The following is a 17,765-nucleotide window of genomic DNA, read 5'->3' as shown; positions in this document are numbered from 1 at the left end:
AATGAATAGGAGATTAACACCAGGCAAACTTCTCTCTCTTTTTTATTACCTTAAAATGATAGTGTTAAGCCTCTCCTACCTTCTTGTCTTCCTGCCCCCAAAAGATTTACTACAATAACCTCTTAAAAGGGTAGAAAATTACCTCTTTCATTGGAAAAGCAGTGTTAAAAACAGAATTCAAAAGATAGAGCCCCAGAAGGGGTATAATTCAAAAATTTAATAATCAGTTTTCTCAAAACTTGGTTTACTCATAATAGATTTCAAGTGATTTTAAAAAATAAATAGTTGTAAGAAACAATTATGTGTTGTATACTTACAGCAGAGTTACAGTTAATAGCCATGGGGTAAATGTGCTAAGTTCCATTATCGTCCTATCAAAATGGCTTCTGGAACATTCACAACTTAGAACAGAAAGGGCCTGATGGTCATCTGATGTAACTATACCTTAGGCTGAGGAAACTGAGGAACTGTAAGACTAAACAACGGACACAATGTCACATAACAAATTAATATAGAGCCAGGGTAAGAACCCTGTTTCTTTGTTTCTTTTAATAGAAAGATGAGGTCTTGCTATATTGCCCAAGCTGGACTTGAATACCTGGGCTCAAGCAATCTTCCCACCTCAGCCTCTCAAGCAGCTGGGACTACAGGTGCAGGCCACTGCACCTGGCTGAACCCAGTTTCTTTGTTTTTACTTGTCTAGTTATTTAATGGTGGCAAGGCAAGCACCATAGGCAAAGGCCCTGTGGGAGAGAACTTGGATACTGAAAGAATTAAAACATTCAAAGTGGCTGGAGAAATAGGGCTGACATCTTACACATATTTATATGCCATGTTAAGACCATGTTAAGGGCTGAGAAGCTGTGGAAAGTCCTCAAGAATTTCAAGGTAAGGGAGACATGATCAAATAAAGATTCGTCTGATACAGGGTAGAGATGCACTTGTCTGCAGCAAGAAAAGAAAAATAATCACAATAAGAACTACATTTATACAATTTAAAGGGCTCTTCTTATCCTTTTCTTCTGATTTGTCCTTTCTCCTTTATTAAAATGGGAGAAATTCTTTTTTAAATGATGGTGATAATAGATGAGAAGAATATTTTAATGTCATTACTTGGCAAAATTTGGACAGTAGCCATCATGGAGAAATTGCTACCTTCATACATTTCTGGTGGGAATGAAAAATAGTACAAACCTTATGGATGGGATTTGGCAATATCTAACACACACATACACACACACATTAACCCTTTGACCCAGCATTCTCACTTCTAGTTATTTATCCTCAAGACACAATTTCAATTACATAACACACACATACATGTCCAATCATAGAAATTGGTTGAACAGACTGTAGTATATATACAAAATACAGTACTATGCAGCTGTAATAATGAGAAATATCTCTATAACTGATATGGAATGACTTCAAGAAGGTAGTGTTAAATGAAAAAAAGCATAAAAGAGCATACATTTAACACAAGAAGGTAGTGTTAAATGAAAAAAAAGCATAAAAGAGCATACATTTAACACAAGAAGGTAGTGTTAAATGAAAAAAAGCATAAAAGAGCATACATTTAACACAAGAAGGTAGTGTTAAATGAAAAAAAAGCATAAAAGAGCATACATTTAACACAAGAAGGTAGTGTTAAATGAAAAAAGCATAAAAGAGCATAAAAGAAAAAGGCAAAATAAAACGTGTATACCTGCTTATTTTTATAAAAAGAAACACAGGAAAGATAAACCAAAAAACAAGGGTGGGGTTGGAAATGGGATAGAAGGAATATCAAAGAATATGACATTTTTCAGATTATACCTTTTTGTATAGTTACAACTTTGGGAAACATGTTAATGCTTTATATTGGGTATTGACAAACTTTCTTCTCAAGGAGTAGATAGTAAATATTTTAGGTTTGCAGGCTCTACTTTCTGGCTGCAACTTCTCAACTCTGTACTGCAGTGCGAAAGCAGCCACAGACAATATATAAACGAATAAATTGGCTGTGTTACAACCAAATTTATGGTCTGTGGGCTGTGCATGCCATCTCCTGTTATATGCAGTCAAAACTATGGGCCAACAAGGATGGGGGAAAAACACCCTAGAACTTCATTTATTTTAGTGTTTGGCACATAATTGGTCTCAATAATTAGAATGAATCTTAAAATTCTTCAAAAGCCCGAGGAAAAAAGGCAAATTTTCTTTTGTTAATACACAAATTCATTATTACTCTTATTACTTGATTTATCAACTTTAAACTGTATTTGTTAAATTCCCACCATTTAGATGAGGTTATAAAATTGCTAAAAGAAACCATTTTGTTGTTGAAGGCATCCTTTACGAAACTATCTGATTTCTCATGTGGAACAAACATTTTCTGGGCTTGTTGCATCCTAGGACTTTTTGCATTTTTCTCTCTGCACTGGTGTGACAGTTTTTTAATTAGGTCTCATGATTTCCCTTTTGTGGATTCTTTTTTCATTTTATTAAAGCATATTCCCTAGTAATTTCATTTCAAAAGGGCAGTCAAGAGATAAACATTCTGAGTCCTTGCATTTCCAAATTTCATTTTGCTGTCATATTTGACAAATTTTAGGTTATAAAATATCCAGTATTCCTACTGAGAACTTCTGTGCTGATCTGGATCTCATTCCCCTAAAATAACTTACTTTTTCTCACTGGAAGCTTTTATAATTTTCTCATTATCTTTAGAATTCTGAATTTTTTGCTGGGTGGGGTGACTCACGCCTATAATTCCAGCACTTTGGGAGGCTGAGGCAGGCGGATCACGATGTCAGGAGTTTAAGATCAGGCTAACCAACATGGTGAAAACCCGTCGCTACTAAAAATACAAAAATTATCTGGGCGTGTTGTCGCGCGCCTGTAATCCCAGCTACTCAGGAGGCTAAGGCAGGAGAATCGTTTGAACCTAGGAGGCAGCGGTTGCAGTGAGCGGAGATCACACCATTACACTCCAGCCTGGGTGACAGAGCCAGACTGTCATTAAAAAAAAAAAAGTATCCACATTCATTCATCATGCTTGGCACTATGGGCCCTTTCCATCTGAAGCCCCCTGGTTTTCATTAGTTTTGGAATTTTTTTTTCTGTTCTTTTTTATTATTTTCTCTCCTCCATTTCGTCTGGTCTTTCTTATGGTAATGAATAAATATTGAACTGAGGTACCTGAAAATACCAAAGTAAGGAACTACATAACCTACCAGTACAATAGTTTGTTGTATTTTCCTCCTAGGAAGAACTGCCTTTCCTATTTCTTTTTCTTTAGGTCTGTTACAGAAGTCTGGGTTTACTTCAATTTCTGTTCTGCTTCTCTCTTTGGCACCATCAGGAAACCCTAGCCCCGTGTCTGTAAGTGTACACAAAATTTGAAGGTGGGCGCAGGCTTGTATCTGTATAGTTTATGCACTGAACAACAACATGGGGCTTCAGTCTAAACTCTGCATACCAAGCTTAGGGTTGCTGTGTCCAGACGGCATCTTTTTAAAATTCATGAGTAAAAAGGAAGGTGCTTTTTTTTCTTTTTTCTTTGAGACAGTGTCTCATTCTGTCACCCAGACTGGAATGCAGTAGCGCAGTCACGGCTCACTGCAGCCTCAACTTTCCAGGCTCAAGTAGTCCTCCCACCTCAGCCTCCCAAGTAGCTGGGACTACAGAGGTGCATTTTCTTTATTCTCATAGGCTGGCATGGCCTTAGATGGGGGACTGGTCCAGGTGTTTCATGTTCTTAAAATGTTGCTCACAAAGTGTAGTACCCAGACCAGCAGCATCAGTATCACCTGGAAACATACCAGAAATACAAATTCTTGGACCCTACACTGGAAACTTTGTGACTGGGCTCAGCAATCTGTAATATGTGTTTTAACAAGCCCTCCAGGTAATTTTGATGCATGCTCAAGTTTGAGGACCATTGCCAAACAGCACTTTAGAAAACCTTCCTGATATTGCCCCACTCTCTGTATCTGCTACTTTGAGCTTGGGGGCTCTCTAAGACTCCCACTTCCACCAGTCCCCTTTCCTGGGGGTGTTGTGTGCTGTGGTTTTCTCTACTTTATTGTATCCACAATACACTCTTCATTTATTTTTGTACTAAAAAAAAAAGAATCAACTCCTCCACTTCCCTCCACAGTTTTTCTGCTTCACAGTCTGAGTACTGCTGGGTTTCACTCCCCTGTGGTATGTGTCTTTTTTGTCACTTCTGTAGGGTTTGCGGGGAGAAAGGAGGTAGAAGTGTGTGGTCAGTCTGCTATTCCAATACGCTGAGTTCCATTATCTCATTATAAATGAGAAATAGTTTCATTTTTAAAAGCAATTGCACAGTCCAAGTTACACAAAAAGTCATACTACTTAAGCCCTTTTACTGCTGCTAAAAAATAAAGTGTTTTTACATCAAAACACAGATCTTTAAATTACTAATAACAGAACCTTCAATTTAATTTTCTTTTAAAACTGGGAATTTTCCAACTAATTTTACCAATTATTGTTAGCTCATATTTTAATAGGACATAAAACCAATGAATCATAGGTTTTATATATAAAAAAGGTAAAAAGGTTTTATATATAGTACTTTATGAACAGAAGCAGTTTATTTAAATAAAAATGAATACTACTTAAGACTTAGCACTAAAAAATTATACCATTTGATTTATATGTCATATAGGTAATTTTTGCTAATGGCCAAAATTATTGGACAAAAATTACTATATGTTGTGGTCTCATAAGACTTCCTGAGATGACAAAGACTGAAACACACATGATTCAATATAATCTTAGCTACCTAAAACAAGGGGAAAAAATGGACCAGCATTTAAAGAAAAACAAAGCAAAGGACACATATAAATAGTTTCTGTAGGCCAAGAGTGGCAGCTCATGACTAATCCCAGCACTTTGGGAAGCCAAAGCAATAGGATCACTTGAGTCTAGGAGTTTGAGACCAGCCTGGGCAAGAGCAAGACCCCATCTCTACAAAGAATAAAAAAATTAGCTGGGTGTGTTGGCTCACACCTGTAGTCTGGCTCACACCTGTAGTCACATCTACTAGGGAGGCTGAGGTGGGAGGATCACTTGAGCCCAAGAGTTCAAGGCTTCAATGAGCTATGATTGTGTCATTACACTCCAGCCTGGGAAAACAGAGTGAGACTCGTCTGTTAAAAAAAAAAAAAAAAAAAAGGTTTTCTACAAGGGATTTCTTTACCACTCTCCATCCCTTCCCCAGGCCATTTGTTCTTCATTGGAACTGAAATGTGCAAAAGTTTATTTTCAGAAGACCCCGTTAAAATATGTGGGTTCAACTAAATCAGATGCCAATCTAAAAGTGTATACTATTAAAGGTGCCCGATATTCCTATGAAAAAGATAATGCAAAAAAATTATATTTTCGAGAACTGATAGTAAGTTCAGTATTGGATTAGTGTATCCTATGTTCATTTTTGTTTATGACTCATGTAAAAGACAAGTAATTTCACTTCTCCACCTTTTTCATCTTAATGTTTAAAAGAAAAAAACTAAATGATAAAACCTAATATAAAAACTATCATTACTTAATATGTAAATTTAAAAACTTTTAGACAATTAAATTATCTTAAAATAAGAAAAGGGCATAATGATAAAATGACCAGACTTAAAAGATAGCAAGACAGATTTATGTTAGTCTTTGAAGAATTCTTAAGGAATATAATCAAAATCTTAAAAATAAATTTGTTGTTATATTTAGTGGAGATAAGAAACACTGAAACTTAGCAAAGTAAGAAAAGACTTTTTTGAAAAGGCTAAGAAACAAATCCAGCTGTTTCCTATTCTACATTTCCTTATCATGTTCTAAATCTAGCACTTACAGGAAGACACCAAAAATACCTTTGATATTTGGCCATTTCTGAGAAAAGCTGAAAATATGAAGAACCAATTAAGTAAATTAGTAACAACACCAAGGATCACAAATGTGTATGTTGAAACAGACTGGGTCGTGACAGTTCAGAGTTTTTAAAACATGCTATAAATATTTGGAAAAATGAAATGCCAAAAAGTTGTTCTATTTTATAATTAAAGGTAAGTAAGCTTAGATGATTGAAGCACAATTGCCTTAGAGTAGTTCTAAAATTTTAGTAAACTCAATAATTAATAACAGCCTTTTATTTTGCTGCAGAAATTCAGAAGCCACACTAATTAGGATCGATTTCTCCTATTTCTCTTCTTTGTTTCTTGCATATCCAGAATTCTAGAGCCCTTCCTCACAATTCCAGTTAAGATTTGACTGTAAGTTAACAAACTGAAAATTCTAACACTAAATTCAAGTAATTATCTAACATCATGACTCTTTATAAAATTCTCTGAATAAGAGTATATGTGCTTCCATCCCACAGGTTAGGTACAGAGAATATGTCCTAGCTATTCTTCTACCATTGCTACTTCCCTTCTTGTTTGTACTTGAATAGTGAACTAACACCACCCTCAGGGTAATTACTGACATGATTCATAACTAAAGCAATATAACAAATTCCAGCTGTAATATAACAGTGAACACTGCCCATGCTTAACAATGCTGGAGTCCCATGATGCCTTTTCCCCCTGAACTTTTTGAGAAGGTGATGGGGGAGGAGGGGTGCCTCAAGAGAAGAGAAAAATTCTCTGTACTTATAGTAAGCCAAGATAAACAGGTTAATACTGTGTAACTGTATCCTCAGTTCTCTGTTCTTATGAAATCACTGTATAGTAGCGGAAAAGGAATGAAGGGTACTAACAATTAACTGTTATGTTTCTAATTACTATTCTCATAAATGCTCATTTATTCCTCACAACAACTCTGAAAGTTATCCCTATTTTACATACAAGGAAACCTGAGATACAGAGACATAATTTGCTCAGAACCACACCAAAGCAAGTTACATGACATCTCTGGACCTCAGGTCTCTTTATCTATAAAATAGGGATAGCAATGTTTATACTTCCAGGCTTCTGTGAATATTAAGTAAGATCCGCTAATTCAAAGTCCAGGCCCTTTTTGCCATAGCATAGTAACACTCACAAACACAGATAAAACATGAGCAAATAAACTAATCATGACAATGCACATACCAAACAGTAAACTAATATACACTAAAAGGCAACATAGAGGCTAAAATATAGTCTCTGGAACCAGATAGCCTGAGTTAAAATTCTGGCTCTGTCACCAACCAGTTTTGTGGACAAGGGAAAGTTTCTCCATCGTGAAACAGTGATGAGAGAATCTATTTCATAGAGTTGTGAGAAGTTATGAGTTAATACACTGAAGCACTTTTAACGGTACCTATAATAGGACAGATGCAAAAACAATACCTATTATTACTTCTACACTGAAATGTCACACACATAAATGAGAGTTATTTTGATGCTGGTCTGTATAATTACCAGACAAACTTCCAAAGAAGTAAGCAAGTTTAGGCACTACTTCCTAAACTAAGTTTCTATGAGCTACCTACAGGACATTCCTGAGTTGTTAGATTTTTGTTTGTTTTTTATTTTTGTACATCCTTGAATTTCTTAGTCCCTTTTGCCAATTAATGAACAAAGAGAGCGGGTAATGTGTATAATATGGATGGTGTGGTGGGGAGGAGTGACATGAATAGACAAGTTATGAATATTTCTCTACAGTAAACTCTGGCATTTTTTCATGTGTCAGAGTGTTTTAAAATTAAAGAAGGGGATAGATACATAGAGAAAATAATAGACTTAGGGATCAGACATAGGACTCAGCTACTACAAGTTACTTGAGCAAAGGTTTAGAAATGAAAATGATTTTATGTTTAAAATCATAAACAGATCTGGATGAAGAACTCAGGCTTACATAAGCATTTAACACAGAATACCTGCATTGATTTATAACAGTTATCTCAGTTTCTTTGGATTTTCTTATTGTTGTCCTTTTTAACATATGAGGACCCACATGAAAACCTATTTAATGCCTTATTAATCCTTAACAATGATGAAGAAGAAATAGAGTTATTTTATTACATTGAGCTTATATTCCTAGATCTTTAAGCAATCATCTAATTACATTTCATATGTAGCATATCCTTGCTACATTTCAGTGGATGATTATTCATGAGTTAAATTACTATCCTTTTTTTGTTCGTATTCTTTCTGCTCATCTATCTTAAAATTTTTGTAGATTATTAGTTCACTAGCAGAAAAATAATGTCACTACAAAACATTTATTCCTAAGATATTGCCTTCTTTTATTTTCCCTTCTTTGTCGTTACATTTTTGCATTCGTATAGAAGATGACTTTAGGCATACCTGGAATCTTTTACTAAAAACAGAGGAAGAGTAAAACAACAAGAAAAACCTCAGGTCTAATGTTTCAGTCTACAAAAACAATCTAGATGTCTGTTTCACCTCATTCTCACCCCTTCCCTTGAAAGTTGATCCAAATACCTAATTTCAACCTAAATTATTGTGGATTCTGAAAACACTTATAGTAAAGTCTCATTTCTAGGAGTTGCATGAATGAAACATATATGCATACTAGCATTTACTTTTATAATATAGTTTGCTCATTTTTGTAAAGTCTTCTTTTAATCCTTCTTCCTGAGGAATAAGTCAGACCAATACTCACAGCGCACTGCACAAAGGAGCTAGTCAACAAACGTTACTTTTCCATTTCTTGTTACTTATTAGCTCCTAGGCAAAACACTTCCCTTGTTACTCAGGATAAAAAATACACATACATATTATGCTTTCACTTAGAATAAAATTAACTTACTATTTATATTGCTCCCTTTATACTGTCCCATATGCCTAACTATATATTATAGAGGTAATAAAAACAGCATGAATGATTCCACAGAAATAATATAGTACAGTGACAGAGACTTTTATTAGAAACCAGTATGGAATTTGGAATCAAACCAATATGAGTTCAAATGCCAACTGGGTGACCTCAGACAAATTACTTAAAGAGAGCTGATGATCTGTTCTAGGGAAGTGTAATGAAGTATATTAAAATAATAATATAATAAATATAAGAGACAGCTTTAAAAAAAATTACAGGACTCTATCAAACTATTGAGAAAGAAAAGGAGAAAATGCTCAGTATTTAAGCCCAGATGATTTGAAAAGTAATGGAAAAATAGACATAGTGGGAAGGAAGCAAAGTTGCATTTAGAACAAGCTAAATAATTTCAGTTTTGAATAATGAAGTCAAGTCACCTAAATCACTTGAGAAACTAGTATTTAGCTGTGGAAGTCAAGGGCAAAGCTATATTAGGAATACATTGGGTCAGAGTGAGAAAGGTTAAAGCTTTAGCTATGTTTTCAGAATTGAATTGTTTAAAATTAAAATAAAATGTTTCCTCTTTCTGGCAAAGAAAAGTAAATACATGGTTATTTTAGGTAATTCATGAGAAGCTTATGAATTACCTAAAAATACAGCATAATTACTTTATCATTATATTAGCATGGCTGTTGTGTAAAAGTATATATGGCATCATACTGCTTCATTGTCCTGGCCCATGCTTTTAAAAAGTGTTAAATGTGGCTTAATCGTTATCTTACAATTCACTTGCCTTCCTGAGTTGTAGCTCTCAGCAAAATATAACTTAAAACAAATAATGTCTAACGGTAAATACTTAAAATAATTCTGCAAAGTGCACCAAAGGTTAATGACCCACCATACAAACATACAAAAGATATCCTTTTTGGTTTTTTGAGAGCCACAGACTGTTCTCTCTTTTGTGTTTGCTTCCATCAATTTTGACATTTCAAAAGAATACCAAAAAAGCTTAAAATTTTGTTTATAAGTTTGTCAATAAATTAGGACTCTAAAACTATGGGCTATTCATTACAAATTGTACTCATACATAAAATGACCCTCGATTTAAATTTGAAAAAATAATTTGAAAGATATATTTTAAATATTTTCTTTTTTTTATTATACTTTAAGTTCTAGGATACATGTGCAGAACGTGCAGGTTTGTTACATAGGTATACACGTGCCATGGTGGTTTGCTGCACCCATCAACCCATCATCTAGGTATTTCTCCTAATGCTATCCCTCCCTTAGACCCGCACCCCCTGACAGGCCCCGGTGTGTGATGTTCCCCTCCATGTGTCCATGTGTTCTCACTGTTCAGTTTTAACTTATAAGTGAAAACATGTGTTGTTTGGTTTTCTCTTGCTGTGTTAGTTTGCTGAGAATGATGGTTTCCAGCTTCATCCATGTCCCTGCAAAGGACACGAACTCATCCTTTTTTATGGCTGCATAGTGTTCCATGGTGTATATGTGCCACATTATCTTTATCCAGTCTACCACTGATGGGCATTTGGGTTGGTTTCAAGTCTTTGCTATTGTGAATAGTGCTGCAATAAACATATGTGTGCATGTTCTTTTTAGTAAAATGATTTATAATCCTTTGGGTATATACTCAGTAATGGGATTACTCGGTCAAATGTTATTTCTGGCTCTAGATCCTTGAGGAATCGCCACACTGTCTTCCACAATGGTTGAACTAATTTACACTGCCACCAACAGTGTAAAACCGTTCCTATTACTCCACAGCCTCTCCAGCATCTGTTGTTTCCTGACTTTTTAATGATCACCATTCTAACTGGCATGAGATGGTATCTCACTGTGGTTTTGATTTGCATTTCTCTAATGACCAGTGATGATGAGCTTTTTTTCATATGTTTGTTGGCCACATAAATATCTTCTTTTGAGAAGTGTCTGTTGATATCCTTCACCCACTTTTTGATAGGGTTGTTTGTTTTCCTGTAAATTTGTTTAAGTTCCTTGTAGATTCTGGACTTTAGCCCTTTGTCAGATGGATAGATTGCAAAAATTTTCTCCCATTCTGTAGGTTGCCTGTTCACTCTGATGATAGTTTCTTTTGCTGTGCAGAAGCTCTTTACTTTAATTAGATCCCATTTGTCAATTTTGGCTTCTGTTGCCATTGCTTTTGGTGTTTTAGTCATGAAGTCTTCACCCATGCCTATGTCCTGAATGGTATTGCCTAGATTTTCTTCTGGGGTTTTTCTCATTTTAGGTCTTATGTTTAAGTCTTTAATCCATTTTGAGTTAATTTTTGTATAAGATCTAAGGAAGGGGTCCAATTTCAGTTTTCTGCATATGGCTAGCCAGTTTTCCCAATATCATTTATTAAATAGGGAATCCTTTCCCCATTGCTTGTTTTTGTCAAGTTTGTCAAAGATCAGATCGTTGTAGATGTGTGGCATTATTTCTGAGGTCTCTGTTCTGTTCCGTTGGTTTATTTATCTGTTTTGGTACCAGTACCATGCTGTTTTGATTATTGTGGCCTTGTAGTATAGTTTGAAGTCAGGTAGCGTGATGCCTCCAGCTTTGTTCTTTTTGCTTAGGATTGTCTTGGCTATATGGGCTCTTTTTAGGTTCCATATAAAATTTAAAGCAGTTTTTTCTAATTCCGTGAAGAAAGCCAAAGGTAGCTTGATGGGGATAGCATTGAATCTATAAATTACTGTGGGCAGTATGGCCATTTTCACGCTATAATTCTTACTATCCATGAGCATGGAATGTTTTGCCATTTGTTTGTGTCCTCTCTTATTTCTTTGAGCAGTGGCCGCTCTTAATATTTTTTCCTTCATTTCTTTTATTTTTTTATTTCATTATTATTATACTTTAAGTTTTAGGGTACCTGTGCACAATGTGCAGGTTAGTTACATATGCATACATGTGCCATGCTGGTGTGCTGCACCCATTAACTCGTCATTTAGCATTAGGTATATCTCCTAATGCTATCCCTCCCCACTCCCCCCACCCCACAACAGTCCCCAGAGTGTGATGTTCCCCTTCCTGTGTCCATGTGTTCTCATTGTTCAATTCCCACCTATGAGTGAGAATATGCGGTATTTGGTTTTTTGTTCTTGCGATAGTTTACTGAGAATGATGATTTCCAATTTCATCCATGTCCCTACAAAGGACGTGAACTCATCATTTTTTATGGCTGCATAGTATTCCATGGTGTATATGTGCCACATTTTCTTAATCCAGTCTATCATTGTTGGACATTTGGGTTGCTTCCAAGTCTTTGCTATTGTGAATAGAGCCGCAGTAAACATACGTGTGCATGTGTCTTTACAGCAGCATGATTTATAGTCCTTTGGGTATATACCCAGTAATGGGATGGCTGGGTCAAATGGTATTTCTAGTTCTAGATCCCTGAGGAATCGCCACACTGACTTCCACAAGGGTTGAACTAGTTCACAGTCCCACCAACAGTGTAAAAGTGTTCCTATTTCTCCACATCCTCTCCAGCATCTGTTGTTTCCTGACTTTTTAATGATTGCCATTCTAACTGGTGTGAGATGGTATCTCATTGTGGTTTTGATTTGCATTTCTCTGATGGCCAGTGATGGTGAGCATTTTTTCATGTGTTTTTTGGCTGCATAAATGTCGTCTTTTGAGAAGTGTCTGTTCATGTCCTTTGCCCACTTTTTGATGGGGTTGTTTGTTTTTTTCTTGTAAATTTGTTTGAGTTCTTTGTACATTCTGGATATTAGCCCTTTGTCAGATGAGTAGATTGCAAAACTTTTCTCCCATTCTGTAGGTTGCCTGTTCACTCTGATGGTAGTTTCTTTTGCTGTGCAGAAGCTCTTTAATTAGATCCCATTTGTCAATTTTGGCTTTTGTGGCCATTGCTTTTGGTGTTTTAGACATGAAGTCCTTGCCCATGCCTATGTCCTGAATGGCAATGCCTAGGTTTTCTTCTAGGGTTTTTATGGTTTTAGGTCTAACATTTAAGTCTAATCCATCTTGAATTAATTTTTGTATAAGGTGTAAGGAAGGGATCCAGTTTCAGCTTTCTACGGCTAGCCAATTTTCCCAGCACCATTTATTAAATAGGGAATCCTTTCCCCATTGCTTGTTTTTCTCAGGTTTGTCAAAGATCAGATAGTTGTAGATATGTGGCGTTATTTCTGAGGGCTCTGTTCTGTTCCATTGATCTATATCTCTGTTTTGGTACCAGTACCATGCTGTTTTGGTTACTGTAGCCTTGTAGTATAGTTTGAAGTCAGGTAGCGTGATGCCTCCAGCTTTGTGCCTTTGGCTTAGGATTGACTTGGCGATGTGGGCTCTTTTTTGGTTCCATAAGAACTTTAAAGTAGTTTTTTCCAATTCTGTGAAGAAAGTCATTGGTAGCTTGATGGGGATGGCATTGAATCTATAAATTACCTTGGGCAGTATGGCCATTTTCACGATACTGATTCTTCCTACCCATGAGCATGGAATGTTCTTCCATTTCTTTGTATCCTCTTTTATTTCCTTGAGCAGTGGTTTGTAGTTCTCCTTGAAGAGGCCCTTCACGTCCCTTGTAAGTTGGATTCCTAGGTATTTTATTCTCTTTGAAGCAATTGTGAATGGGAGTTCACTCATGATTTGGCTCTCTGTTTGTCTGTTATTGGTGTATAAGAATGCTTGTCATTTTTGTACATTGATTTTGTATCCTGAGACTTTGCTGAAGTTGTTTATCAGCTTAAGGAGATTTTGGGCTGAGACAATGGGTTTTTTCATGTCATCTGCAAACAGGGACAATTTGACTTCCTCTTTTCCTAATTGAATACCCTTGATTTCCTTCTCCTGCCTAACTGCCCTGGCCAGAACTTCCAACACTATGTTGAATTAGAGTGGTGAGAGACGGCATCCCTGTCTTGTGCCAGTTTTCAAAGGGAATGCTTCCAGTTTTTGCCCATTCAGTATGATATTGGCTGTGGGTTTGTCATGATAGCTCTTATTATTTTGAGATACATTCCATCAATACCTAATTTATTGAGAGTTTTTAGCATGAAGGGTTGTTGAATTTTGTCAAAGGCCTTTTCTGCATCTATTGAGATAATCATGTGGTTTTTGTCTTTGGTTCTGTTTATATGCTGGATTATATTTGTTGATTTGCATATATTGAACCAGCCTTGCATCCCAGGGATGAAGCCCACTTGATCATGGTGGATTCGCAATAAAAAATGAAAAAGGGGATATCACCACTGATCCCACAGAAACACAAACTACCATCAGAGAACACTACAAACACCTCTACACAAATAAACTAGAAAATCTAGAAGAAATGGATAAAATCCTCAACACATACACCCTCCCAAGACTAAACCAGGAAGAAGCTGAATCTCTGAATACACCAATAACAGGCTCTGAAATTGTGGCAATAATCAATAGCTTACCAACCAAAAAGAGTCCAGGACCAGATGGATTCACAGCCAAATTCTACCAGAGGTACAAGGAGGAACTGGTACCATTCCTTCTGAAACTATTCCAATCAACAGAAAAAGAGGGAATCCTCCCTAACTCATTTTATGAGGCCAGCATCATCCTGATACCAAAGCCAGGCAGAGACACAACCAAAAAAGAGAATTTTAGACCAATGTCCTTGATGAACATTGATGCAAAAATCCTCAATAAAATACTGGCAAACCGAATCCAGCAGCACATCAAAAAGCTTTTCCTTCATTTCAACCTTGGTGAATTGAACGATTATATGTCCTGGGGTTGCTCTTCTTGAGGAGTATCTTTGTGGTGTTCTCTGTGTTTCCTGAATTTGAATGTTGGCCTGTTTTGTTGGGTTGGGGATGTTCTCCTGGATAATATCCTGTAGAGTGTTTTCTAACTTGGTTCCACTCTCCCTGTCACTTTCAGGTACACCAATCAAACTTAGGTTTGGTCTTTTCACATAGTCCCCTATTTCTTGGAGGCTTTCTTCGTTCCTTTTCATTCTTTTTTCTCTAATCTTGTCATCACGCTTTATTTCATTAAGTTGATCTTCTATCTCTGATATCCTTTTTTTCTGCTTGATCGATTCAGCTATTGGTACTTGTGTATGCTTCACAAAGTCCTCATGCTGTGTTTTTTCAGTTCCATCAGGTCATTTATGTTCTTCTCTAAACTGGTTATTCTAGTTAGCAATTCCTGTAACCTTTTTTCAAAGTTCTTAGCTTCCTTGCATTGGGTTAGAACATGCTCCTTTAGCTAGGAGGAGTTTGTTATTACCCACCTTCTGAAGCCTACTTCTGTCAATTCATCAAACTCCCCTTGCTGGGGAGGAGTTGTCATTCTTTGGAAAAGGCGCTCTGGTTTTTGGAATTTTCAGCCTTTTTGTGCTGGTTTTTCCTCATCTTCATGGATTTATCTACCTTTGGTCTTTGATGTTGGTGACCTTCAAATGGAGTTTCTGTGTGGATGTCCTTTTTGTTGATGTTGATGCTATTCATTTCTGTTTGTTAGTTCTCCTTCTAACACTCAGGCCCCTCTGCTGCAGGTCTGCTGGAATTTGCTGGAGGTCCACTCCAGACCCTGTTTGCCTGGATATCACCAGCAGAGGTTGCAGAAGAGCAAAGATTGCTGCCTGTTCCTTCCTCTGGAAGCTTCGTCCCAGAGGGGCACACATCAGATGGCAGCTGGAACTCTCCTGTATGAGGTATCTGTTGATTCCTGCCGGGAGGTGTTTCCCAGTCAGGAGGCGCGGGGGTCAGGGACCTACTTGAGGAGACAGACTGTCCCTTAGCAGAGCTTGAGCACTGTGCTGGGAGATCTGCTGCTCTCTTCAGAGCCAGCAGGCAGGAACGTTTAAGTCTGCTGAAGATGTGCCCACAGCTGCCCCTTCCCCCACGTGCTGTCCCAGGGAGATGGGAGTTTTATCTATAGGCCCCTGACTGGGGCTGCTGCCTTTCTTTCAGAGATGCCCTGCCCAGAGAGGAGGAATCTAGAAAGGCAGTCTGGCTACAGCGGCTTTAGGGAGCTGCGGGAGGCTCTGCCCAGTTCGAATTTCCTGGTGGCTTTGTTTACACTGTGAGGGGAAAACTCAAGCCTCAGTAATGGGGGATGCCCCTCCCCCTACCTAGCTCTAGCATCCCAGGTCGACCTCAGACTGCTGTGATGGCAGCGAGAATTTCAAGCCAGTGGATCTTAGCTTGCTTGGCTCCATGGGGGTGGGATCCGCTGAGGTAGACCACTTGGCTCCCTGGCTTCAGCCCCCTTTCCAGGGGAGTGAATGGTTCTCTCACTGTCATTCCAGGCACCACTGGAGTATGAAAGAAAACTCCTACAGCTAGCTCGGTATCTGCCCAAACAGCCTCCCAGTTTTGTGCTTGAAACCCAGGGCCCTGGTGGTGTAGGCACCCGAGGGAATCTCCTGGTCTGTGGGTTGCGAAGACTGTGGGAAAAGCATAGTATCTGGGCCGGAATGCAACGTTCCTCACGACACAGTCTGTCACGGCTTCCCTTGGCTAGGGGAGGGAGTTCCCCAACCCCTTGTGCTTGCCGGGTGAGGTGATGCCCCATCCTGCTTCAGCTTGCCCTCCGTGGGCTGCATCCACTGTCTAATCAGTCCCAGTGAGATGAGCCGGGTACCTCAGTTGGAAATGGAGAAATCACCCGCCTTCTGGGTTGATCTCGCTGGCAGCTGCAGACCAGAGCTGTTCCTATTCGGCTATCTTGCCAGCCCATCCTAAGTATTTTCTTATGTAAAAGTATGTTGGCCAAGTACTTGTGTAACTGAATGAGGAAATTTGCTAATATTTGGTAACCACAGAAAAAGAGTATGACAGAATCCAATTAGTAATCAGCTACATTTGACACATTTAAAGGAGACTCAATGTTTATGTGACTTACCAAAATTTAATACAAGAAAATAGTTAATAACTAGTACTTCTATGTTCTCCATATAGTAAGCACCCCTCTGAAACAGCATAATGCATCAGTCAGAAGACCTGATGCATTTAACACAAGGAAGCGGAAATGATACCCTAAATATTCTGTAAGTATACATATTTCATATTTATAAATGCTTCATCAATCACTAAGCCTTATGTTTAGTAACCCTGCCAGCTCTGATGAAGAAACAGGGACCAGATTCGTTTAAACAACCACAAAATTGAACAACATAAATAAAAGAATTCTTTTTACACAATAAACAACAGGCAGTACAGAACAGCAATCCCTGGGAGAAGGAAAACAAATGGTGAGCCTCATTATTGCCACAGCTTACTGCCTGGGGACAGTTTATGGTCCACAGTCCAGAGATGAGAAACTGGAATGCAGCCCAGTGGTCCCCCAGTTGAAGAAACAGAGTTAAGAAATGGGAGATGCCAAGGCAAACTAAAATTAGCAGGACAGAATACTAGAGAGAAGAAAGCTACAAAAAGAGAACTCCAGAGGTCTGCAGAGAGTTAAGCTTGAGTCTTCAGCTGAGTACTGATCAGTGCATGGATGTGAGGATACTACTCAAAACCAGGGAAGAACCATGGGAATGAGTAGAATCCTTCCAGGAGTTGACACAGGGTCAGGAAGAGTTCTGCTTTCCACTAGCCAGAGTGGAAAAACCTTGTCATATATGGGACATTCAGTAGAGTACTCAGAAGAGCAATGCCTGGATAGTGAAGGAAAATTGGCTATTGATTAAAGACTGCTCTGTGTCCAGAAACAAAAACCAGATAAATAAATAAATGAAGCCTTAAAAAAGTCAAATTATTTCCAGATAATTTAATTGTGTTCCAAAACACCGGTCAAAATAGTGAAAGGAATACAAAAATATCCAGGACCCACTAAAGCAAAATTCACGATATCTGGCACCTAACAAAAAAATCACCAAGCAGACAAAAAAGCAGAAACATACGACTGTTAAAAAAAAAAAGAGAGAGAGAGAGAACTATCAGTCAAGAGAAAAGACCTAAAAAGACATAGGTACTAGACTTAGTAGACAAGGATATTTAAAAAGTTATATTACCTATATCCCATATGTTCAG

The 17,765-nt window shown here is 37.6% G+C and overlaps 2 protein-coding genes across 8 annotated transcripts in view; one reads left to right on the top strand and one right to left on the bottom strand.

The window, feature by feature from the left end:
* The window catches only part of RB1 (RB transcriptional corepressor 1), a 174,700-nt gene that overhangs the window by 64,198 nt on the left and 92,737 nt on the right, over positions 1–17,765 (bottom strand). The window lies entirely within an intron of this gene.
* LOC100937467 (uncharacterized) overlaps positions 1–17,765 on the top strand; it is a 54,197-nt gene that overhangs the window by 33,314 nt on the left and 3,118 nt on the right. For 5 of the 6 annotated variants that reach the window (XR_008512673.1, XR_008512672.1, XR_008512674.1 and 2 more), the window contains 2 exons: positions 15,281–15,439; positions 16,689–16,777. The exons of the other annotated variant lie outside the window; for it this stretch is intronic. Coding sequence is in view for 2 of the 5 variants with exons in the window: in XM_054529046.2 (XP_054385021.1) it covers positions 15,281–15,439; positions 16,689–16,691 (162 nt within the window). In the remaining 3 variants the exon portion in view is untranslated. The remainder of the gene's footprint in view (positions 1–15,280; positions 15,440–16,688; positions 16,778–17,765) is intronic. 6 annotated transcript variants of the gene reach the window in all.

The sequence above is a fragment of the Pongo abelii genome, chromosome 14 (assembly GCF_028885655.2).
Source record: "Pongo abelii isolate AG06213 chromosome 14, NHGRI_mPonAbe1-v2.0_pri, whole genome shotgun sequence".
Classification (NCBI taxonomy): Eukaryota; Metazoa; Chordata; class Mammalia; order Primates; family Hominidae; genus Pongo; species Pongo abelii.
The sequence above is the reverse complement of the archived record's forward strand: the minus strand, read 5'-3'. Positions and strand labels throughout refer to the sequence as shown.